General features: G+C 43.9%; 1 protein-coding gene across 2 annotated transcripts in view; it reads left to right on the top strand.

Moving 5' to 3' along the window:
* The window catches only part of Garem1 (GRB2 associated regulator of MAPK1 subtype 1), a 180,029-nt gene that overhangs the window by 140,097 nt on the left and 15,369 nt on the right, over positions 1 to 24,563 (top strand). For both annotated transcript variants that reach the window (XM_059245992.1, XM_059245993.1), the window contains exon 4: positions 15,307 to 16,479. In XM_059245992.1, the coding sequence (XP_059101975.1) occupies positions 15,307 to 16,479 (1,173 nt within the window). The remainder of the gene's footprint in view (positions 1 to 15,306; positions 16,480 to 24,563) is intronic.

The raw sequence follows: 24,563 nt of genomic DNA, 5'->3' as shown, positions 1-24,563 counted from the left end.
GAGGACCCAAGTTCAGTTCTCACCACCCACATCAGGCAGCTCAGAAGCACCTGGAACCCTAAATCCAGGGATCGAGCACCCTCTTCTGGCCTCTGTGGGCCCCTGCCTTTGCAAGTGCAAACACACACACCCCTAAAAAAATAAAATCTTAAAAAAAAAAAAAAAACAGCCACATGACTGTGTTCACCCTATATGTCTCTCTCTAAATAAAGCCACCATGGTCTGAGGCTGTGAAGTTGCTCAGGTACTGGGTTCAGAGCTGAGCTCAGCCTCACCCACAGACAGTAAGTGTGACCACAGACACGTTGCACAACCCCTGGAGCTCCCAGTATCTTCACCCCCACAATGGAGTGAGACTGCCCACCTTAGACATGGGTTGTAAGAATTAAACGAAGCCAGCCGTGCCGGCCAGTCCTTTGTAAGTATATAGTATGGGAGTTAGTGAGCCATGGGCTATGGACAGGCCCATGTTTCTGTATATGCTTCGTCTGTTTACATGTTGCCTGTTGCTTCCTTCACCTCAGCAGCAGTGCAGCAGAGACCCTGTGGCTCCTAAAGCCCCTAAGGAGAACCCTGCCAGTCCCTGTTGCAGAACATTCAATCATACTAAATTGTCTCTCATTTTAAAAGAATTCTCCCCACACATTACTTCGCTTCTACTTTATTTAATACTTCACAGCCATTGTCTTCATTAAGCACTCCATATAGAGAAGCTAGTTTTTGTCACTGATTCAAAATTACCCCTTTATTCCAATATCTTTAGGAGACATTACACTAATAGCTAGTGAATTATTTGAAATGTCTTCAGCCTTTCAAACTCAGCCCAGTGCTGATGAGAAATTTTCCCACACATGCATACTTGCCATCAAAATAATGACTAACCAATTAGGTTTTAATTCACATTCTGTCCTTATTACTGCATCTGGAGAGGGGTGGGGGAAGAAAGGCAGCTTCGACTTGGCATTGGATCTGAGCTATCTTGTTCTCACTGCTGCCCCCAAAAGCTTTAAAATTACTTCCAAGTCTAAGAGGGTGGTACTTCTCTAACCTGGTTGCTCTCATACTGCTTTTAGTTCCAGCCTGTGAGGTCTGGCTATCGGTTGTCTCAACAGACACTTCCTCAGAAGCAAAATGACAAGTTGGCATTACCTCAAATAAAGTGACCCACTCAGACATGTGAAGTTTTGGTCAGATGTGGACAGTCACCCTCTCTGTTTGCCCAGACCTCATAGAAAGATCTTCTGATTGTTGTGTTTAGGATGTGCTACATCAAAGATATCTTAGTTAGGGTTTCTGTTGCTGTGGTAAAACACCATGATCAAAAACAACTTGAGCTATGCCAGCTGCCAAGCAGAGAAGTAATCAATACTCCTACAAGCTGTAAAGCCTGTGAACCATAACAATGACCAACATGGCAAGATATCCACAATGCTGTAATAGTGACATATATATTTTTAGGGATGACTAACAGTTGTCCAAATGAACTTAAGGTCCACTCAATGGGATGGAGGGAATTTATTGCTTGGTTCTTTAGACTTAGCCAACTACTCATGATGAGAGAGCTCCTAGACCTTTAAGGAGAAACCTACACTACTATTTTCAAAAGTCAGTATAGTTTTTAACTGTATTCTTTACACTTATCCTTATATCCACAGATAAGTATAGCTCTCATCCCTCATCAAAGAAGCCTTTTTTGTTTGTTTGTTTTGGAGCAGACAGAGGCTACTAGAGAGATCCACAATTGATCAGAAAGCAGAGAATAAGTGATCAAGGAATGTCCAGCACCAACTGGTACATCTCCAACACAGTCCCTATACCTAAGGTTCAGGGAACATCTTGGTAGAGGGGGCAGAAGGACTGTAAGAGCTGGGGGGCTAGGATGGTTGCTCTAAGATAGTTGTTTTTTTCAAATGAAGGAAAGGAAAGTGTGTATTTCCTTGTACAACTTGTAGTCTACCATCCAGGGATTCAAGACAAGAACACAAGACAGGAATCTAGAGGCAGGAGCTCTTGCAGAGGCCATGGATGAAGGCTGTTTACTGGCTTGCTCCCCATGGCTTGTTCAACCTGCTTTCTTATATCATCTAGGACTACCAGCTGAGGAGTGGTACTGCCCACAGTAAGCTGGGCCCTCCCACATCAATCTTCAGTCAAGAAAATGTACTACAGACTTGCCAACAGGCATATCTTATGAAGACGTTTTCTCAGTTGAGAGTCCCTCCTTGCCTGTGTTGGGTTGACAAACTTGTCAGGACAGGGATCATTGCCAAACAACAGAGCTGCTATAGTGTGGGGGCAAGGATCTTGGGATTTCTATTTTTTAAAAAGGTAGAAATAATAATTACATCTACTTGTAAGGGGCAGGTGGTGCTAGATGTGGTTGAAGAGTGTGAAGTGATAGGCATATAATGATCAAATCAAGCTGGCTAGCATCCATTACCTCACATTTTAGACCTTCCTCCTGTCCAGCTGGAATGATGAACAGCTCAGCATCCCTAACCCCCACCCTCTGGGAATGTCCCATTCTGTCCCCGGCTACTTGTTTGATTTTGTTTTCCACATAAAAGTGAGAACATGCAATACTTGTCTTTGTGTGTCCAGCTTATTTGACTTTGTGTAGTATCCAGAATTGTCTGTGTTGTCAGAAATGACATTCTTTCCTTTCTTTTTCTCTTAATTCTCTTAATGATAATCTGTCCAGGGGTGCCTTTTTCTAAATAGGTAACTAATCATGTAAGAGCCATAGGAACTAATTGATAATTTCTTGATATTGATAAATGTGCTCAAGAATCAAATATTCAAATACTGTAAACAACCCAACAGCGTGAGGAGTTTGAGTTTTTGTAGCCGTAGATTTTAGATCTGAGGGAGGAAGTGGTCTTTAGATATCACTTAGTCTTCTTCCCTTTAGCAGATATAAAAACTAAGAAGCAAATGCCTTAGTTTGTTGTAGAATATTATTTTAAGGTATGTTACTTTTGCTTATGTTGCATTTGTTACTTTGCCTGTCTAAAACACCTGATGGTCTAATAAAGAGCTGGATGGTCAATAGTGAGGCAGGAGAAAGGATTATAGGGGTGATTGTCTGTGCTTTACCCCTGAAGTACCACACCTAGTACCTACCAAGCCTATACTCCTACACACACGTGTGAATACCATCTTAGTACAGGGACACATGGATACAGACATGAACAGTACACACCAAGCATGCACCCATGCCCATAAATGTACACATACACACAAGCACGGACCGTTCCACAGATAGACCTGCATATTGGCATTAAGGGAACATCAAGAGCCTCAGGGAGAGGCACCCACTAAGGATAGGTGGGGCTGGCAGGCAAAGAGAATAAATAGAAGGAGAAATCTGGGAAGAGAGATCAAGAAAAAAGAGCAGGAGACAAGAAGGAGGAGGACATCAGGGGCCAGCCACACAGTAAGAGTGAAAATAAGATATACAGAAGTAAGAAAAGGTAAAAGCCCAGAGCCAGGAGTTAGATGAGATCAGTTAAGAAAAGCTGCTAAGAAACAAGCCAGGCTAAGGCCAGGCATTTATAATTAAGAATAAGCCTCTGTGTGTGATTTATTTGGAGCTGGGTGACGGGCCCCCCAAAAGAGCAAAGGGCCCTGAATAACCAAAGAGTCAAAAGAGCAAGAGTCGAAAAAACAACCAACAACATTAGTTGACTTCAGTGACTCAAAACAGTCAGCCGTGTCTAGAATGGATTCCAGGTCTCCTAGTCCAACCAGCCACCCTTATGCTCTGCCTCATTCTATCTGTGTGCTTGAGGTGGGACTTGGTTGTAATCTGAGCGTACTTTCCATTGCCCCAGGAGCTTGTGCAGTTGATCCACCTTCTTTTAGGCTGGATGTGGTAGTACACACCTGTAATCCCAGCCAACCTTGGCAGAGACATCAAGCATACCCAGCTGAGGCAGGACGAGTCCAGGTCACCCTCAGCTAACTAGTGAGTTTAAGGGACAGCCTGATTGTCACTTTGTTTTGTTTTGGGAGTATAGTTCAGTGCTACTCACTGTTCCTAATTTAAATAACACTCCAGGTTACTGGCTTGGTAATTCAGAGACCTAATGCCCCTGTGTTTGAAGTGTCTAGTGTTAGTGAGGGCATTCTTCCTGGGATTGTTCAAAATAGGTTAGCACTGATTTGCTCCAGCATTTATCTCCAGAATCTTGAAGGCCGGGTAATCTAGACAACCAGCATTCAGGGTAGCTGTGAATTTTAACAAAGTGCTTTCCAAAATGAATGTGATTCCCTTTCAGTCTCTTAAAGTAACCTTTTCTGTCATTTAAAATTAAGGAAATGTAAATGTACCTTCATCTCCTGCTCTAAAATCTGTTGACACTCTCTTGAAATGTTTGACTTTTGCTTTAGGGAGACCCTCCATCCTGATAACTCAGTATCTTACGGTCCCATCTGAGTCATCTGAGGCGCCCCTGTGTCTGTTGGAACACCTGCCTTAAATACTTACTCCCTTTTCCAGTTTTACTTCCTTTCTCTGATCTGCTGGGCTGGGAATTGGGAGCCACATTGGATAGTTTTGATTGGCACAGAAGACCGCACTGGCTTTTCTACCAAACCTCACAGACTGACGTGGCCTTTCTGGTGGTCACTGCGAGCCTCCTCGGCACACAGCCTCGTTCTCGACTCCACACCACAGAGGTCGGAAAGGATGGACGGCTACGCATTCAATGTAGGCTTTGTCAGGTGGAAAGGGAAGATTCTGAGATAACAAGTACTTTTTAAACATAGCCAAGTTTTGTTTGCTCGTTTTAAAGATCACATGGTTTCCTTAGAATGAGTCAGATGTCATATTGTCAAGACTCGTGTAGGATACAAGCTGGGTACAATTATGGGCTTGATTATTTTAGTGTTTGAAGACCATTCGATGCTTTTGTTGTTGTTTGCTGAGGCTTTGTGAACTCCTCTGAGAGCCTGCCAGTTGGCGAAGCCGTCTGCCATGCCGTCACCACTAAGTCAGGGCCATTGTGCTTGCCATCCCTCTCTAGTTCTTGTTAGACACACATACACCACACACACACACACAATCAATCAATCAATCAATACTTACCTTAACTCTTAAAGCACTAGTTGTTGCCATTTTCCCAGAAGACAGCTGTATTTGTAGTTTTGGATATCAAACATTGTGTATTTAATCTATACATGTTTGTGAGATCAATTATTGCTATTGAGAATCAGAATTTCTTTTTTTTTAATTTTACCACAATGATTACTTTATTGAAGCAAAGAAATAAGCCTAACTTCAAAGGACTCCCCGCCCCCCATTGTCACTCATAACTCAGGTCTTCATTAAGAAACTGCAGGTTAAGTTGACCTTCTGTTGCCGCTGGTTAGCCCTTCTGTTTCATTATTTGGTTATTAGAGACACACTGCCTACTGCCGAGAGAGGGGAGTGGGGAGGGGAGAGGGAGGCAGGGAGGACATGTCTGTGTGTCTGTGTCCGTGTGCACACTTTACATCAGTGATTTAGAGTGACGTGGAGGTATTAATTCTGAGTGGCATTATGAGCAGTAAAAGCCTGATCGTTTCCTGGATTAGACCTATTAGAGTTGTTTAGATAACACACTTTGAATTACTTCCTCTCAGGAAACATTGAAACTGGAAATGTTAACCAGGCTCGCATACCAAAGCACTTAGACACAGCACGTTGTTTCTTTTGCAGTTAAAAAAAAAAATTAAAGGAAAGAAATTAGGAAAATAAATCACATGCATGGAAACCTAAGAAGATGTCAGGCTCCGTGGCTAGAGGAAGAGCATTTCTCTGTGGGATTCCTCCTCTGTCCCAGGCACTGACCACAGGTTGGTTAGTGTCATAACTTATGCTGGACTAATTGCCAGCATTCTTGATGGCACCAGAGTTGGAGGCACAGAACTGTAGCCTGTGCTCACAGGCATTATGCATTTTATATGTGGAAAGAGGGCTGGATTACCAAGCACACAGACACGGTGGAGGCAGAAGTGTTGAGTGTGCCCAGATAGTGACATTTCCTAAGGAAAGCTTTGCTCTGTTGAATCTGTGCACATCCTGTCTGCTCCATGTCTCAGACGCTGGCTGAAATCCTCTTTCAGTGAGTTTCATGGAGGACACTTCTCAACTTGTAATTTTTTTCATTCTAGAAAGTGTGTGTTTATAAAGGTAAGTTAGGAAAAAGTAGAAGGCACAAATTAATTGCATAGGAAGGAACATATGCTTTACAGACAGGGGATGGGGGAGGGGGGGTTTCCATGGTAGAGTGCTTGCCTAGCATGCGCAAAGTACTGGGTTCAGTCCTCAGCACTGCTGTGGGGGAGGGGATGTAGAAAGAGAAAGGTTTTATATTTCTTCAGGTTTGAGAAGCATTACTGATTCCCCGACTACTAACTGAAGATGGTTTGTTACCCAGTGAAAGAGACACAGACGTAGAGAGAGACTCAAATCATGAGCCCCATGTCTTCAGAACCCCCGGGTTTTTCACAAGACTAAGAAGGAAGTGTAGCGATTACGCGGAGAGCTTCGCACACCAGTCTGTTCTAAATCAGGAAACATTCCCTTTGGGATATGTCTGTAATGATACATCAGGCGCTATACTGACATTAAGTTTTATTCCGAGGTAACACATTGGATAACAGCTTGAGCTCTCTTCAGTACACGTGATGCTTAGAGGTAGTGGTTTGGGCTTGAAAACAGCAGTGGATGAACACTTCCCCGTGTGAAAACACAGGGCTGTGAAAGGTGAATGTGACACAGGATAGGTCGAGTGTTCTTGAGAAAAGGGATGGCTATGCTGTCTTGGTTTTCTGAGTACCTCTGCATGCCAGGAACCGTGGGTGGCTGTCCATGTGTGTTCATTTAGCCAGCAGAATAAATACAGGTGAAGAGAGAAGCACTGAGAAGTTAAACACTTTGTCTAACGTCACTTCCTGTTTCAGGCAGGGCTCAGACTCAGCTTGTGGTTTCATGGTTGTGTTAACTAGTAGTATTGTACCAACCAAATTCCAAAGGCCAGGGTCTCCTCCATGATTGGCAAGATTTTGTGGAAAAGAACATGATACGTAGTTTAGAGTTTGTGGATCACGGAGCTGCTTGCACATACTCAAACACTGCCTTTGTCAGGACAAAGCAGCCATGGACGAGATGTAGACAGATTGGTGTGACAATGTCCTCATAAAGTCAGATGGTCGGCTGGATTTCCACCACGGACAGTAATTTGCTGGCCTTTGATCTGCATGCATGGTTGCAAGTTTAACTGGGTGCTAGCTAAAATCAAAAGCCGTAGATATATACATATACATATACATATATACATATACATATACATATATACATATACATATACATATATATATATATATATATATACATATTAAAAGTTCAGATGAATGGTGGAGGATTCCTGAGACCGAAGTCAAGAAAATAAGATGACTAAAGCCCTGAAGCTACAGATCCTGAAGAAAGTTGGGACTAGAAAGGGGGCTCGTGAGTCATGTGTGTGCTGTGTAAGCATGAGGAACTGAATTGATCCCTAATACTGTGTAAAAAGTCAGGCATGATGGCACGTGCTGTACTCCAAGCTCTGGGAAGACAGATACGCAAAGATCCCTGGGGCTGCTGACCAGCCAGCCTCGTCTACTTGGTGAGCCTTGGATACCACAAAAGGGGAGGGTGGCTCCTAGGGAACAACACTTGGGGTTGACCTCTGGTCTCCACACTGTTCCCACACACGCATGTGCACCCGTGGATGTGCACACACGCACCTGTACATGATCACGAGTGTGGCACAATCACATCAGTAGTTAGCAGACTCTTAGTGTTGGGCTCATAGGAACTGTCATATGCAGCTTCTTGGACAGTCAAATTATTTCAAATAAATATTCTTACCCTTACTCCATTGTCGAAGCAAAGAATCCGTTTAGGACAGGTAGGTAAATACTGACTGAAAGAAAACAGAGACTAGTCTTTAAAACATAATAATACTTCTGTGAGTCACCCAAAATGGACTTTAAACCCCTGCATGAAGCACCATTAAAATAAGATTGTGTTGGCATCAGGTATTTACAATGACTCCTCTGGAAAAATCCGATTCACCATGGAAACACCAGAGTTGTTTGTTTTTTATAGTACTAATGTTGATTGACAAATTGCTTATTCTAGCAATTAAAATTACACAGAGATGACTTGTAATGATAAGTTATTTGCAGAGATGTCTCTGCCTAGTTTTTCTAGAGGCACACTGGCATTTGCTACTCGGGAACCAGTGTGAACATCATAGATCACTTCAGGCAGACACTGTTTATTGGCAAAGAAAAAGTTCAGTCTCGAACATTAAGCCTGATACCCAGACCTAATAGAGACAGACTAATAAAACTGTAGGCCATTCTCCTCTGTGACTAAAATCTATAAACCATAAAGCAAACACTATCAGAGGTGCACCATGATCGTGTATAAATTATTTTAAGCATGTAGTCATTTGAGAACTTGGGAATCTACTGCTGGAATCATAAAGTAGTTCACTGAAATTTTAAAAAACCATGACCATAGTACTGGATAGTGAAATAGCAATTGATTTAAAAATTAGTTTGTAGAAACTTAGAAAACCAAAAATTGGAAGGTGAATTGCTCCTGTGGTGACGACTACCTCAGGCCAGTGTGTTTCTCATGGTTGTATACTGAAATGCTGGGCGCAGTCATGTGACACCTCAGCAGCCTAAAACACTCACTCCCCCACCACCGTGTCAGTAGAAAGAACAGGTGAAAACTGAAAAGTTGAAGATCGTTGTTTTCATCACTTACGTAAGATATAATCTCAAACTCCAAGAGAACCGAGTGGAGGGAAACTTAAGATTGGGGCTGGAGAGAAGACTCAGCTGTGGGGAGCTCTTGCTGCTCTTCCATAGCGTCCAGGTTACGAGGGTCCCAGCCCATGGGGGAACTGACAGGCACCTGGAACTCCTGCAACACCCTCTTCTGACCCCTGCAGACACACACATGCACGTATGCATAGATCTACATAAACAAAAACAAAAGTCTTCTAAAATAACTTAATTCTGTTAGTTTCTATGTAGTGAGACACAGAGAATAGCAACAAAATGTATGCCAGCCAACTATGAGTAACTAAATTGTATTCTTATTTCTCTTTATTTCACTTGAAAACAGTCTTTCAGCCTTTCTTTGTCTCTCAGGTGAATGACTGAGGTGTAGTTCAGTGGAAGAGCACTTGCCTGCTAGATACCCGGGTTAGATCCCTGCACAAGGGAGAGAGTGGGGAAGAGAGGCCGAAAGTTTCTCGGTTTGGGTGTGTCTGATAGTTCATGATTAGATTCAGTAATAGCTGGGAATATAAACTCATGAGCTCCTCGGGGTACAGATTTGATCTACATCTCCTGGGTGTTGTTAATTCTGATCTTTCGGTCAAGGCTGGTCCAGTTTCTTCACTGTCTTTTCCACTTTGTCCTCTTTGAAGTTATAATCATCCTAGGGCAGAGGTTCTTAAGCCTCCCAATGCTGTGACCCTTTAATACAGTTTCTCATACTGTGGTGACCCCCCAACCATAAAATTACTTCCATTGCTACTTCATAACTATAATTTGCTAGCATTATGAACTGTAATGTAAATATTTTGGAGATAGATGGTTGCAGTCCACAGGTTGAGCACTACTGTTCCAGAGGAAGATGTTTAAGGCCATACGTAGGCCTGGTTTTTTAATATTTTTATTTGCTCTTTGACAACTTCATGCCTGTATATAATGCATTCTTACTACATTCTCTGCCATTACCCTGCCTTACCTCCTCCCCACACCCTCTTGGACCCCTTCCTAACTTCCTGACAAGTGCCCTCTTACTTTTATATTTGTCTTTTTGCTGATGATCTACTGTGCTTAATTATGATTGCTCGCATGAGCATGGATGTGGGGTTATTTGCTGGCTTGTGGGCAACTTACCAGTGGCTATACCACTGGAGAAAATTCCTCCTCCTCCTCCTCCTCCTCCTCCTCCTCCTCCTCCTCCTCCTCCTCCTCCTCCTCCTCCTCCTTGGGTGAGTTGCTCTTTATTCAAGCCTTTCTAGTTTGTTGCCTATAAATGACTGTGAAGTGGTAAGGGCAAAATCAAGATTCCTCCATTCCCATGATTCCTCCACATTCGCCGGCTTCCCCCATCTGTTTGTGGTTTTGGCTGTCAGTATAAACTTTGTCCTGTTTCCTTCGGTAGATTTATTGTGTTATATAATTTATTATGCTTATTGTGATTCTCAGTTTGTCCCAGATTTTGTCAGTGGGAGCTAAGTCAGGCCAGCTCCTGTTCTCTGGACATACCCTCATCATGTTATAAGCACAATGTTTCCTGGCACAACAGGATGTCCCACGCTCATCCTGCACCCCCAGCTCACCTTAGAGTCGTTATTTCTTCAAAGAGCCCTGGGTCCTGTTGGGTGCTGGGTTTGGGATATAAGAAGAGAGAATGACAGAGAGAGAAACTGTGTGTACCTGTGTGTGTTTGTGTGTCTGTGTGTGTCTGTGTGTGCCTGTGTGTCTGTCTCTATGAGTGTCTGTGTTCTTTTGTCAGAGTGTGTATAGGTATATGTCTTCTGATAGCTCTAATTCTAAACCAGCTTGCAAGGAATTCTTTTTCACTCTTCCTGTTTTTTATGAAGTTATTTCTGCCTCTTCTTCTGTAGTAAAACTGCAGCTTTCTTCTTTAGGCTTTTATTGCATTGTTTGTGTGTGTTGGCACACTCACAACAGGGCCTGTGTGGAGATCAGAAGAAAACATGCAGGAGTCATTTCTCTCCTTCCACCACGTGGGTCGCAGGCCTCAAACTCAGGTTATCAGGCTTCATAGCAAGTGCCTTAACCCACTGAGGCATCTCACCGATCCAAAACTCTGTAACTCCCAAACATCCACACACTTACTGATTTTGTTCTACGATGCACTTGAAGTCAACTCCCTCGGATTCGACTCCACCTCTCTGCTGTGAAGAACAGACTCTCCTAAAGGAACCACAGTATTTGCTAGCTGCTTTGAGTGTGTGGCGTCTGAAGCAAGTCCAGGCTCAGCAAGGCTGTCACAGGTCTTGCTCTCTCCTGCTTCCCTCTACCCTGTTTCTCCCTGTGCCCTCTTGAAAAGTACCTCACTTTATTGTTTTCTGTTTTTTGTCTTTGTTTCTTCTTTGCTAAAAAACAGGAAATAAATGAATAAGCAGAAAATATAAGTACCATTTTCTAAGCAAAAGAGAATATTCTACATAAATCTTTGTGTTTCGTCATTGCTGAGTGCATCCTCTATGTTATTTCATTGAACTTTATTGGACTCGCTACCGATCCGCAGAGGGTTCTGTTGCTCTGTTTGGGGGGACACCACAGGTAGGTAGTGTGCATCTCCCTTGCTGTGAGCCACTCCCTAGTTTAGAATGGCAGCAGATGAGCACTCAGCAGCTAATCCTAGGGACCCTGACAGCCATTCTGCTGCTCAACTTCCAGCCACTACCTAGAGCTTTTCCAGCTGCTGGATCCAGATGTTTTGTACAGCTCTTCTGCCTTAGTAGTGCTCACCTTCCGTAGCCTCTTGCCATGCTGGCTCTTCCCTCAGCTTCGTTTCGGGTCTTTGCAGTCTCTCTTCCCTGTCTGTTGTCTAGGACTCCAGGCTCCAGGAGTTGTCCGTTTTGTCTATCACAAGCTTCGTCTTGTCCACCCATGATAAAGGACCACAGAAGGCAACAGAGCCTCCAAAAGAAATTGTTGTAATCTAGACTGCAACACAAGGCTCATTGGGGGAGGGGGGTGGAGAGGCAGTGTAGAAGAGGGAGGTCTCCTTAACTGACCCCAGGAGATTGAGCAGAGGGCTGGTTATATATCCAGTCACACAAGTACACAGCCTTCTGTTTGCTAACCACAACATTTTTGCATGGTCATGCCAGTCTGTACAGACTCCTCTGCAAGCAGTCATGGGTGTGGGCATCTGGAATAGCTATCACAGTAGAAATAATATCTTCTAGGGTCATTAGTGTGTGGAATAACAACTGAAACAGCCTCCTGGCTTTTCCCTTAGAAAAGAAACAGTGGTTTCTGCAGTGGCCAGAGCAACTGGGTCTGGATTAGATTCTCCTCCAGTAGATTCTTGGCCATGGCTGTATTGAACTTCCCTGAGTAGTCATGGTCCATATTCTTCTTTAATAATTTCATACATATATGTAATATACTTTGATGCTATCTCTCCATTATTCTTTCTTGTCTTCCTTGAGCTGAACTCTTTCTTTGTGACAAGTCCCCGTTCTACTCTGGTGTTTTTTGATCTACTGCATTTAATTAAGGTTGCCTGCTTGAGCACAGGTGATGTTACTTACTTGAGCAAAGGCAACTTGCCAGTGGATTCGCCACTGAGGACCATGACCCCCTTTCTCCCTGCAATCTTTTAACTGCTCCTCAGAGAGGGATAAGCTCATCCCTGGTGGAAGGGTGAAGGGCCCATCCTTGAACAGGTCTTGTGCAGGTAGCCACTGTTGTAAGTTCATGGGTGTTAGAACCAGGTCATGGCCTCCCCACCTTCCAGTTCTTACAGTTTTTCTACCGCACTCTTCTGCAGTGTTCCAAGATGTCGGATGAAGTGACATGGATGCCCCATTGAAGGCTGAGCACTCAACAGTCACTTATTCTCGGCACTTTGACAAGTTAGAAATCGCTACATTAACTGGTGTCCACTGCAAACAGACACTTCCTGACCAAGGCTAGTGGCAAGACTAATCTATGGGTATAAACATAAATATTTACAGAGAAGTTGTACACCCTGTTCATTTAGCAAAACAACAGCAATACACACACACACACACACACACACACACACACACACACACACCACTCCAGGACCACAATTCTTGAAGTAAGGACAGCTCTCTTGATCCAGGAAAGCATGTTAGTTGATTGACGACAGCGTTAGTGGGGATTTTGAGTCAGAAAAACAAAAGATATGTTATCAAAAGTAAACAGTGATTATAAAGATAGAAAAAGTTAAAGAGTATAACTATGGTGGGGCAGATGACTATGATGAATGTCCTCAAAATAAATACATGAACATAAACTTTAAGTATTTGTTTTGTGAATTTTAACACATATTAAAGATGGCACTTCAAATCAACTATGAACGGAATATTATTTAGGAAATATACTAGACACTACATTAACTTTAAAGATAAAGTTAGATCCCTACGTTACATAATCCACCAAAGAGAATTCAGTTAAATAGATTTAATAGTAAATGAAACCATCCACATGCTGGACAGCATTGTTAGTAATTGTACTAGCAACTCCCAACTAAATTGTGATTGAAATTTTCAACTGGGTAGTCTCTTCTGGGGGCAGGGCAACAGGCTGCCCTGTGTATTGTTCGTACTTAGCAGTACCCTGGACTGTGCCCAGAGATATAAAAAGCAGCTCCCCTCGTCATGGCAACAAAAATGTCTCCAGAAATTGCCACCCGTCTCCTGGGAGGGTTGTAAAATCACCCTGGTTTAAAACCATTGGTCTCTGTCTCCTCAGCTAGAAGCATAGCACCCCAGAATAAGTCACAAAAGATAATTCTGGAAATACTGTCTATATTTTTATAAAAAAGAAAAAATCATTTAGAGAAGCTACAAATAAAACTGAGGAACAAGTCAAAAACTATATAGTGTGAAATCCATTTACTTGCATAAAAAAAGAGTCACTAAGAAGAGACCCAAAGAAATGAGTTAATACCCCACACTTCCCAATAGCCAAAGCTCTTAGACAAAACACGAATAAAGAAACGAAGGATGCACACTTTTCTTTCAGGTCAGTGATGTATACATACAGCATGGATGAGAAGCAAAGGTCCTCTGTCCTCTCAGATGTACATAGCAGTGTCCTACAGTTCTGATTCTGTTGCCGCTTCCTGTGGAAATCATTGAACTGTGAAAATTTTCACTGCAGTGCTCTTTATAATTGCCACCCTTTTTCCGAACAAAAAGGAACTGGTCAAAACATAATAAAGCCCATCTCTGTGTAATAAATACATTAGATGATTGTTATTATTATTGAAGTATGCACATGGGAAAATGGAGAGATTGAAGTTGAAAACTCAAATGTATGGCTTTATATCTCTCTGAGATAACTGATACATACCATTTCTTTTTTTCTATTTATATAAGATTTTTGACAGATGATATGAAGTAGGAAAGTAATATAGTTTTGTGTTATTTTTATTTTTATATTTCTTCCAATGAACATGAATACTTTGCATATAATGATTTTTAAATGGAGAAATAAAGCATTTTAGGAATTTGATGTATAACTTGGTGGTAGACCACTTGTCTAGCTTGCTCGAAGCCAGGTTCCATATCTAGCAACACACAAATATTTTTAATCCTTTGTCTCAGTTCCAAATTTTAAAAACTTATTAATTAGGAAATTTTTAACAGGCAAAACTTTAGTAAAATTTTAAATAGCAGAAAGAAAATTCTTTTCTAGTGTTTAATGGAAATATTATTTATAGTGGCAAAAAAATAATGTTAGTATTCCAAAATAATTATCCATCAAGTAGACCTCTTTCTGTCTATAGAAGTAAAACTGTTTCAATGATCTGATGTAAAACCAGAAGTAGTGGTACATGCCTTTAATCCTGGCACTCGGGACCTAGAGGGAGGAGGTGGTCTCAGCTACCTGGTGAGTTTGAGGCCAACTCCAGCTATATGAGGCCATATCTCAAAAAGACCAAGATAAAAAACAATAGTAAACTAAAGTCTAAATTAATATTGTCTTACATCAAGAGTGTTCTTTTAGCTGAGGAGCTATTGGTAGTTAATGACTATTGGGAGAAGGGGAGTCACCTCCCTTCAGGAGTATGGCCACTGATAAATCAAACCATCCGTGATCCAGCAAATAACCCCACACCTGTACACATGCAAGCAAGCCCAGTTAACTCTGTGGCTTATTTAAAAAATTAAAAAGGCAAAGTAGGAAAGAACGTATTGGGAAGGAGAACTGTTCTAGAGAGAGGGACAGGGACTGAGAGAGGAAAACAGAAGTGATTCTGATCAAAATGCATTTAGACATGTCTGAAACTGTCAGAGAATAAATAAAAAGTTATTTTTAAAAAACAAGAAAGCTTTCGGCAGCATTCACTCAAGCTCTTCTCCAAAATAATGTATGTAGTAAGTAGAAAAACGTGGCTGTTGTCAGCTGTGTAAATACAACTGAATCGTCCACATTTAAAGTGAAGCATAGCATTGGCGGGTGTGTGTTTGCCTTCACTAATGTGGGATTCGGTTTATCACGTCGTAGGTTGCGTCGGGTGAATGCAATGAAGACACAGAAGTTTACAACATCACCCTGTGTACTGGGGATGAACTCACCCTCATGGGGCAGGCAGAAATCCTGTATGCGAAGACCTTCAAGGAGAAGTCGCGACTCAACACAATTTTCAAAAAGATTGGGAAGCTCAATTCCATCAGCAAGTTGGGGAAAGGTAAAATGCCCTGCCTCATTTGCATGAATCACCGGACCAATGAAAGCATCAGCCTTCCATTCCAATGCAAGGGCAGGTTTAGCACCCGAAGTCCCCTGGAACTTCAGATGCAGGAAGGGGAGCACACCATCCGAAACATCGTGGAGAAGACGAGGCTCCCCGTGAATGTGACGGTGCCCAGTCCTCCACCCAGAAACCCTTATGACCTCCACTTCATCAGAGAAGGACACCGCTACAAGTTTGTGAACATCCAGACCAAGACGGTAGTGGTGTGCTGTGTTCTCCGTAACAACAAGATCCTCCCCATGCATTTCCCTTTGCACTTGACGGTCCCCAAGTTCAGCCTCCCGGAACACCTGGTGAAGGGAGAGGTGTGGCCGGAAACCCTGGTCCATCACTGGCTTGGTATCTGCCAAGAGCAGTTTGACATTGATGAGTATTCACGGGCTGTTCGTGATGTGAAAACGGACTGGAGTGAAGACTGTAAGAGTCCCAAAAAGAGCCGTTGCTCCGGCCACAACCATTTGCCCAATTCCCTCAGCTATGCCCGTGACGAGCTCACCCAGTCCTTCCACCGGCTCTCAGTCTGTGTGTACGGCAACAATCTTCACGGCAACAGTGAGGTGAACCTCCACGGCTGCCGGGACCTCGGGGGAGAGTGGGCCCCTTTTCCTCATGACATCCTTCCCTATCAAGACTCTGGTGACAGTGGGAGCGACTACCTTTTCCCGGAAGCTAGTGAGGAGTCAGCGGGCATCCCAGGGAAGCCAGAAGTTCCCTATGAAGAGCTATGGCTGGAGGAAGGCAAGCCCACTCACCAGCCTCTCACTCGCTCGCTCAGTGAGAAGAGCAGATGTGACCCCCTGAGAGGCTCCACACGATCCAAATGTGCAACTTCTTCTCTTCCTGCCCCTGCGACCCTGGGAGCCACAATGAAGTCTTCAGAAATTGTCCTACCTCCACCTCCAGTGCCTCCCAAATCTGAAGCCGTAAGTCACTTCTGTGTGAATGGTGTGCCTGTCTTTCTGCCCAGTCGTCAACTCATTTATTGTCTTTAAAAAGTCCCCAATTAAATATCACCAGAGTGAATAAACGTACTTATTTGGAGTGAAACCTGGATGCTAGCCCAGGTACTTCAGTGGGCAGGTGATAGGGTTGTATTATGTTGGCTGAGAATCTCTGAGAGCATCTAATGGGGATCTTTAAACTCGACTTGCTATTGGCTGGAATACAAATTACAGGGAAGAGACAGAGGACACTAGGTGGCCAGGAAAGGGGCAGTCATGACAGGTATAAGTGACATACACTTATACCTGTCGCAGCTGTCATTGGTGGAGGAGGGACAAATGAGGTTCAGAATATGGTTTATAGGTAGACCAGCCATATTCACAGACAAAATGGGTGTGGAAAGAGGAGGGAAGAGTAACCTGGAGACACTGGATCGCTTACTGGGTAGAAACCAGTGTTGTATCTGAAGGGACAGCGCATCCTCTGTGCTTGAGACAGAAGCAGGAGAAACAGGAGACCTCAGTGTCTCCAGTAACTCTCTCTTGCGTCCCTGAGTTATAGTGAGATCAGAATATGGGGTGGTCTCAGGCACACACACACACACACACACACACACACACACACACACACACACACCGCAGAACCAGGTGTCGTTTTCTTGGAGTTTAATTCAGAGCTGGATGAGATGCCTGTCAAGTTTTAGTGTAAAAAGGTTGGTCAGGGGCTGAGGTTGTCACTTCAGTGCTGGAGGCCATGCTTAGCATGCGTGTGGCCCAGGGCTTAGTCTCCAGCATCCCCCAAACCAAAAGTCAGCACACACAGGAGGAAGGACCTTTCTTTTGTCTTTGGCCACCCTCCTTGGTTGAGAGTCACTCAGTACCTTTTCGCTGCTTGAGTTGACCTTTGCATCTCTTCCTGTCCGGAGGAGAAAGCCATAGAGGAGGCAGCACCAGTGATCCCTCTCTCCAGGGATTGTGACATCCGTTATAGTGGTTTTGGTTTTGGTTTTTTGTTTGTTTTTTCCTATATAGCAGAATCCCTTTTTACAGGAGATGCAGAGGTGAAGAGCACTCGCTGCTCTTGCACAGGACCCGAGTTCAGTTCCCAGCACCAATGTCAGGCAGCTCACAACTGTCTGTAACTCTAGTCCAGGGGTTCCAATACCCTTTGGGGCCTACATATGCTCGCGTGCATGCATACACACACACACACACACACACACACACAAATAAAAATAAAATAATCTTTTTTGGCTTTTTTAATAAATGTTTTTTAAAAACAGAAAAATGAAAAGACACCCCTTCCCACATGCTTCCCCCATTAACTGGTCTTTGGACACCTCACTGAGACCCTAGAGCTGTAGAAAATCCACTTTCAAACCTGTGAAGTTACTAAGACAGCTGCTAGAAATACAATCATCAGGAAGCCCAGGACTGTGGACCTGGAACTATTCAGTTTTAGAAGGTAACATATGAAAAAAGATGCTGATGTCCAAGTTAAAAGATGAGGAACAGTTGAAGAGACAGAGAGCATGTGTGGCCATTCAGAGCACAAAGAGAAACTCCTAGTGGGAGATGGATGATAGATGCCTTAGTGGAGATAATGGCATTTTAAATGAGATCAAAGAATATGCATGAACTAGAAAAGCAGAGAAGCCAGGTGGTGGTGGTGGTGGTGGTGGTGGTGGTGGTGGTGGTGGTGGTGGTGGCACACGCCTTTAATCCCAGCACTCAGAAGGCAGAGGCAGGTGGATCTCTGTGAGTTGGAGGCCGGCCTGGTCTACAGAGCAAGTTCCATGATAGCCAAAGTTACACATAGAAACCCTATCTCAAAAAATAAAATAAAATAAAGAAGAGAAGAGAGATTGGGGGGAGGAGCATCCCAGAGAAAGCAAGAGTGAGGATGTGGATCCTGAGATGGCCTAAGCACACAAGTTCTATGGAGTTGCATGGACGGGTTGGGTAGGATGCATGAAGGGCAGTCCAAAGGCTGGAGCCAGGATGTGTACAGCCTGAAAATTGACAATAGATCATCCCAGACATCTGAATGGCTGTCCACAAAGGGTCCTTGCTGCTCTAGAGGTTTCCCAAGAGAGGATTTCCCCCTTTGGCTTCCCAGATATTGCAGGACTGGATTGTGCTATGCTTCTACAGAACCTTCCAGAGACCTTCGGGCACAATGCAGAAAAATACCTGTACTCAATAAGAGATCCTAGAATATTTGCAGAATTCTTGGTGACTTGAGGTCCTCAAATGTTGTGTTCATGTCAAAGGTTCCCTAAGGATATTCAGTAAATAAATAACTAACAAGTACAGGACACCCTTCCTAGCAAGCACTAGACACCTTTAGTGATGTCAGAGCTCAGCGATGGGTTTGATGTTAACTTCATGGTCGACATTGATCTGTATCAGGAACACGACTACCTGAGTTTTTCCTATTGAACTTTGGTCCTGCCTGGCTTGCAGTGGCTCAAATGTTTGTTGACTGACTGGTGTGCTCATCAAGACACTCACACCCAGGGTCACTTATGCAACCAAACCTAGAGGTTGGAAACTAGCATCGCTTGGTTTTTATTTTTGTTGCTGTTTTGTAGCTGGTGACAGATAAACAGGAATGTCAGTATTAAGAAGTCCCATTGTGACTATGACTGGAGCCTTGCCTACTAAGGAAGACTGAGAGCTTTTCAGGAGGAAGGGGGGGGCAGTTAATGTTTTGTTTCATGTTTCAGTGTATCACCCCAAATCCTGTGCTGCTTGTCATCAACTTTGGTTATCTCAGAATTTCTTCATTCCCAATCAACGAGTGCTTTTCATAGGTGTTCATGGAGAGGAGCTTAGAGGTCATTTGACACATCCCTGAGGTGGAGTGGGTTCCTAGGGTCTTTTGACAAGAATATAGGTCGGTTTGCAAGATTACATTGTAACTCTGGTGGGCACCGAGATCGGCTTTCCTCAGAGTTCGATGTAACGTCTCCGACCTGAGGTCACAGGAGTTTGTAAACAGAGTAGCTAACAAGACAGTTTTATTCATGTACGCAAGTTTTAAAGTGCGGTTTTTGTTTCATCAATCTGTATTAAATCATGTGCATAAGATTGGGCAGCATTTTTATAGTGATTTAAACATCTTAATGGTACTTGCAATAATTTAAAAAGAAAAGGAATGTACTTGCTACTCCATCTTGACCTCGGTTCTACAAGAAAAACATCAGACCTAAATTTGAAACTAGAAGCAAATGTCACAGAGAAGGACCTAGGCCTCCAGTCCATGCTATGATTTCTCATGACACAGGAAACTCTTCTCAGCGTGCCCAGTGTTTATAAAACGTGATAAACATAAAGGATTTGTTATAAACACCTGAAAATCATTTACTTTGTAAGGAAAGGCTGGATATTTTAAATGAAGCCATTTTTTATTGGTTCTGTGACCATGAAATGAATTTTCCATTTTTAGTATGTGGGTGGGTGGGGGGACCAGAGACTGTCATGACTGTTAGATGTGGCTTCAGCTTATAACTTTCAAACAGGAGCTTTAATGGGGTATAAACTCAAGTGCTCCCTTAGAGTTACATCCGAGTTCTGCCTTGGGTAGTTCGAGTGCTGGGAGAGAGACGCACGGCCGTGAGTCTCACAGCCACCCCACCCAGTCGCTAAAGTGGCGGTGAGCTCCCAGTGCAGCTGGGTTTCTCACTGCTCTCATCACTTGACAAAATAAACGTGACAGAGGCAGCCTGCGGGAGGGGCTCTGAACTGTGGTTCTGAAGCATGGTGAGAAGACGTGACGACTGATGGGGCTCATCTGTGGCAGGAGAGCAGGCAGCAACTACCATATTGTAGCCAGACAGGAAGCAGAGAGAGAGTGACAGGAAGAAGCCACCTCCAATTATCAACATGTTCCAAGTAAGCCCCACCTCCTGAAGGTTCCATAACGTCCCACATCAGCTCCTCCAGCTGGAGACCAAATGTTCAAACACATGTTCCTGCGGGAGACGTGTTTCACTTAAACCATAGCCAAAGCCAGCAGAACACTTATCTGGGAAGTTGACTGTCCCCACCAGGAACTGCTAGAGCAGTAGAACAGTCAAAGAGTGTGCGTCACAGAAAGGGAGCAGGTTGGCTTGTTAATGCAGCTGTGGTGGGGTCTTGTGTCCGGTGCTGTCCTGTGGTGCCTATCTGCTCATCCTTTCCTTCTCAGGTGTCTACCCACCGCTGCTAAGCTGTGACCTGGTTGTGCTTTTTCTCTAGTAGATTCTGATGGCCTTTGTTTCTTTGTGTGGCCATGAGAGTAAATCTTTCCCCTTCAATAGTCATGGTCACTTAGAATTACACCGTAATCACGTTGCCTCTTTGTCAAGATGGTTCCACAGGGGTTTTTAACAACATGCTACCGCTCACCTCTCTGCAATAGGAGAGCACTCCTCTTGACCGCAGTGTCTGAGGGAAAAGCAAACAGGAACTGGTGTCTACGGAGGAAGGGACTCTGCCACTTTTATCCCTTAGAACTTCGCAGCAGAGCCCAAGTTAAGAAACATGCCAAGCTCACTGGCAGGCCACTGTCACTTTCAGGGTTTGTAAGGAGGGCAGACAAGATGTGCTTGCCACCAAGCCTCACTATTGAGCTCAATAGCTGAGACCCACATAGCAGGAGACAACCAGTACCTGTGAGTTGTCTGGCCCCCACACTTGCGTCATGGCACATGTGTGCACGTACACACACACACACACACACACACACACACACACACACACACGTAATAAATAAATATAATTTTTATGAACTTTGCAAGGATCCCTGCACATGATGACCTGACAATTACTCTTAAGTACATTATCCTTTGATTCATATGTTTATAATAAATACATTCTTCATTTGGGCCTCTATTCATGACTTTAATTCCTGACTACTATCTGATATTTACTTTTTTAATAATTTATTTTATTTCATGTGCATTGGTATTTTGCCTGCATTTATGTCTGTGTGAGGGTGTCAGATCCCCTGGAACAGGAGTTACAGACAGTTATGAGCTGCCATATGTATGATGGGAATTGAACCTGGGTCCTCTGGAAGAATAGCCAGTATTCTTAACTGCTGAACTATGGCTCCAGCCCCCTAATATTTCCAAAATATTTAGCCAGACACTTGATAAGTGACAGTCTTCAAGAACTCCTCTGTCTGTCTCTGTCTGCCTGTGCCCGATTTCTTCGTCTCCCGTCCCCACCTCTAGTGGCATCAGAAGTGCAGAGCCTGGTGTCTACCCGAAGGACTCTAAGTCAGCATCTCAGAGACTTGTTCATCAGTGTTTACAACAGCACTATTGACAGCAGCCAGGTTACAGAAACAGCCCAGGTATCCAACAGCGGAGGATGGAGAAGGGAAGTGTGCTGTCTGTACACTGTGGAAATCTGTACAGCTATGAAGGACAAAGCATGTCATTTGCAGGAAAATTGATATAACTAGAAATGATCTTATTAAGGGAATTAGCCGGTCTCAGTAAGACAAACAGCATGTTTTCTGTCATTTGAGATTCCCAGGTTTTATATAAATACATAAAAGTGTGTGTGTGTGTGTGTGTGTGTGTGTGTGTGTGTGAGAGAGAGAGAGAGAGAGAGAGAGAGAGAGAGAGAGAGAGAGAGAGAGAGAGAGAGAAAGAGAGAGATATGAAAGGAGAAATGGAACTACTTAGGGGAACCCTGAGGACTAGCAAGAGTGGGGAAAGAAGAGATAAGGAGTACATGCTCGATATACAGTACACACTTACATGAAAGTGACCTTATGTAGCACAGTACTAGTTATGGTGAATACACAGGATGAATTTTTTAAAGAAAATAGCAAAATCTCAAGTAGGAAAAAATACCAATAAAGTGCAGGGTATGGCCGGAGGTGTGAAGCTCAGGGTCTGACCGGAGGCATGAAGTTCAGGGTATAGCCAGAGGTGTGAAGCCCAGGGTATGGCCAGAGGTGTGAAGCTCAGAGGCAGAGAACTTATCTAGTGTGCATGAAGCGTCAGTTCAATCCCCAGCACCAAAACAGCCAACAGCATCCCCAGGTCTTCGCCTTCTGATGCCGTTTGGGCAGCAGCGCCCGTCTGGGACGTTCACCCTTAGCTGGTTGTTGGCCTTGCCCAACCTGTAATGCTGGTAAAAGGAAGACTTGGAGTGAGCTCTGGAGTGAAGCCACTGATCTCACCCAGTTTTACTGCAGTCTTTGTGAATTTGTTAACCGTTCTGACGGACAGGATGCTTTTGTAGCTGCTAAGAGGCGGGGTGTGAGGGCTGAGCTATAGGATGAAGAATGAAGTCACTCATCACTAGAAGCTGGGAAGCCCATCATTAATAATGCCTTTCTTTGGTGAAGCACACCACAATGAGACTCAGAGGAGGAGCTGAAAGCTGGGCTGACTGGGCCCCAGTGTAGCAGGCACTTGAAGGGACTGATTTCAGCTGTAAGCCAGTGTCTGAGTGGGCTTCAGCAAGCTGAACATTCAGTGGGAATGGAATATACCTAGATCCTTGGAGTCATTTCCCCTCTGGTGGAACTCAGGAGAGCACTGGTCTCCACACCACAGGATTAGATCGTTAGAAGTGGTCGTGCCTGAGAGCCCCATGTGGACCAGCATCCTCACTTAGCAGCTTCACACTTGGGCAAAATATGGAGCCTTCCTGAGCCGGTTCCCAAGATGATAAGTTCTTCACTGTGTTATTGTGTTGTACAAAGGACTTGGCACGTCTGTATAGCACTTAGTAAACATTCAAAATGAAGAGTAGCAGTAATTGAATGTAGGATGGATTCCAGCTTTCAGCCAAATAGAAAGTGAGGTTGCCCTTTCAGACAGACAGGATGTCCTTGCAGCTCCTGAGAGGCGGGGTGTGAGGGCTGAGCTATAGGATGAAGAATGAAGTCACCCATCATTAGAAGGTGAGAAGCCCATCATTAATAATGCCCTTAAAGAAGCACACCACGATGAGACTCAGAGGATGAGTTGAAAGCTGAGGTCTTATCCACCACATCCCATCCTTCCATGACTAATGAATGGAGAGAAGTAAGACCCCTCCAAAAGGTCAGGAGGTTGGACATGGACATGTGCACCCTCACAGCTAAATCCAGAGAAGCCGTTCAACATTCAGAGGCGCTGCTCTCTGTAGCTGGAAGTTTTCCTGTCCTGCCTGGTCCCGCAGCCATTCAGTCCCAAATATACACGTAGAAGCTTATATTAATTACGAACTGTATGGCCTATTGGTTCAGCCTTCTCGCTAGCTAGCTCTTACAACTTAACTCAGCCCGATTCTATTAATCTATGCATTGCCACATGGCTTCATGTTGCTACCTGTTTTCTCACATCTTGCTTCTTCTGGCAGCGGCTCTCAGGGGCTGCTTGACTCCACCCTTCTTCATCTCCCTCTTCAGTTGAATGTACCGCCTAACCTTATTCTGCCTTGCCACTGGCCAAATAGTTTTATTTATTTATCAATCAATGAGAGCAACATATATTCACAGTGTACAGAAAGGTATCTCACAGCAGCTCTCCCTCATACAAGAACGCATTTGATTTTAAAACTAGAACAGTATTTTAACCTGCCTTTGAAAAATCTTACTTCCCAGGGTAAGTGTCTATCATAGTTACCTGGCAATGGAGGGAGTCATTGTACACTTTGTGATACCATAAACCAAATAGTAAGAAACCTGGTACTCTGAGGATCCCAGTAGGATTTCAAGGGAGTTGAGGGATATGAATTACTTGAGAGTGCTTGTAAAAAGTGTGCCTGTGAACAAGTTTCAAGGAGGTAATATTCCCAGGCCTGCCTGCATTGCTGTCTCAAAGCTGATATGTTATGGTGGATCTCTCCATTCCCCAGGTGCAGCCAAGCCAGGCTGTGGCATCACTGGCTGTTATAACCCTGGATGCCCCCGCCTCCAAATTAGGGTCTTTCATAACTACCCAGGTTAAGAAAGCTCTATAAAAAGGTTTGTCTGAAGCCGGGCGTTGGTGGTGCATGCCTTTAATCCCAGCACTCGGGAGGCAGAGCCAGGCGGATCTCTGTGAGTTCGGGGCCAGCCTGGTCTACAGAGT

This window comes from Peromyscus eremicus, chromosome 19 (assembly GCF_949786415.1).
Source record: "Peromyscus eremicus chromosome 19, PerEre_H2_v1, whole genome shotgun sequence".
Classification (NCBI taxonomy): Eukaryota; Metazoa; Chordata; class Mammalia; order Rodentia; family Cricetidae; genus Peromyscus; species Peromyscus eremicus.
The sequence above is the reverse complement of the archived record's forward strand: the minus strand, read 5'-3'. Positions and strand labels throughout refer to the sequence as shown.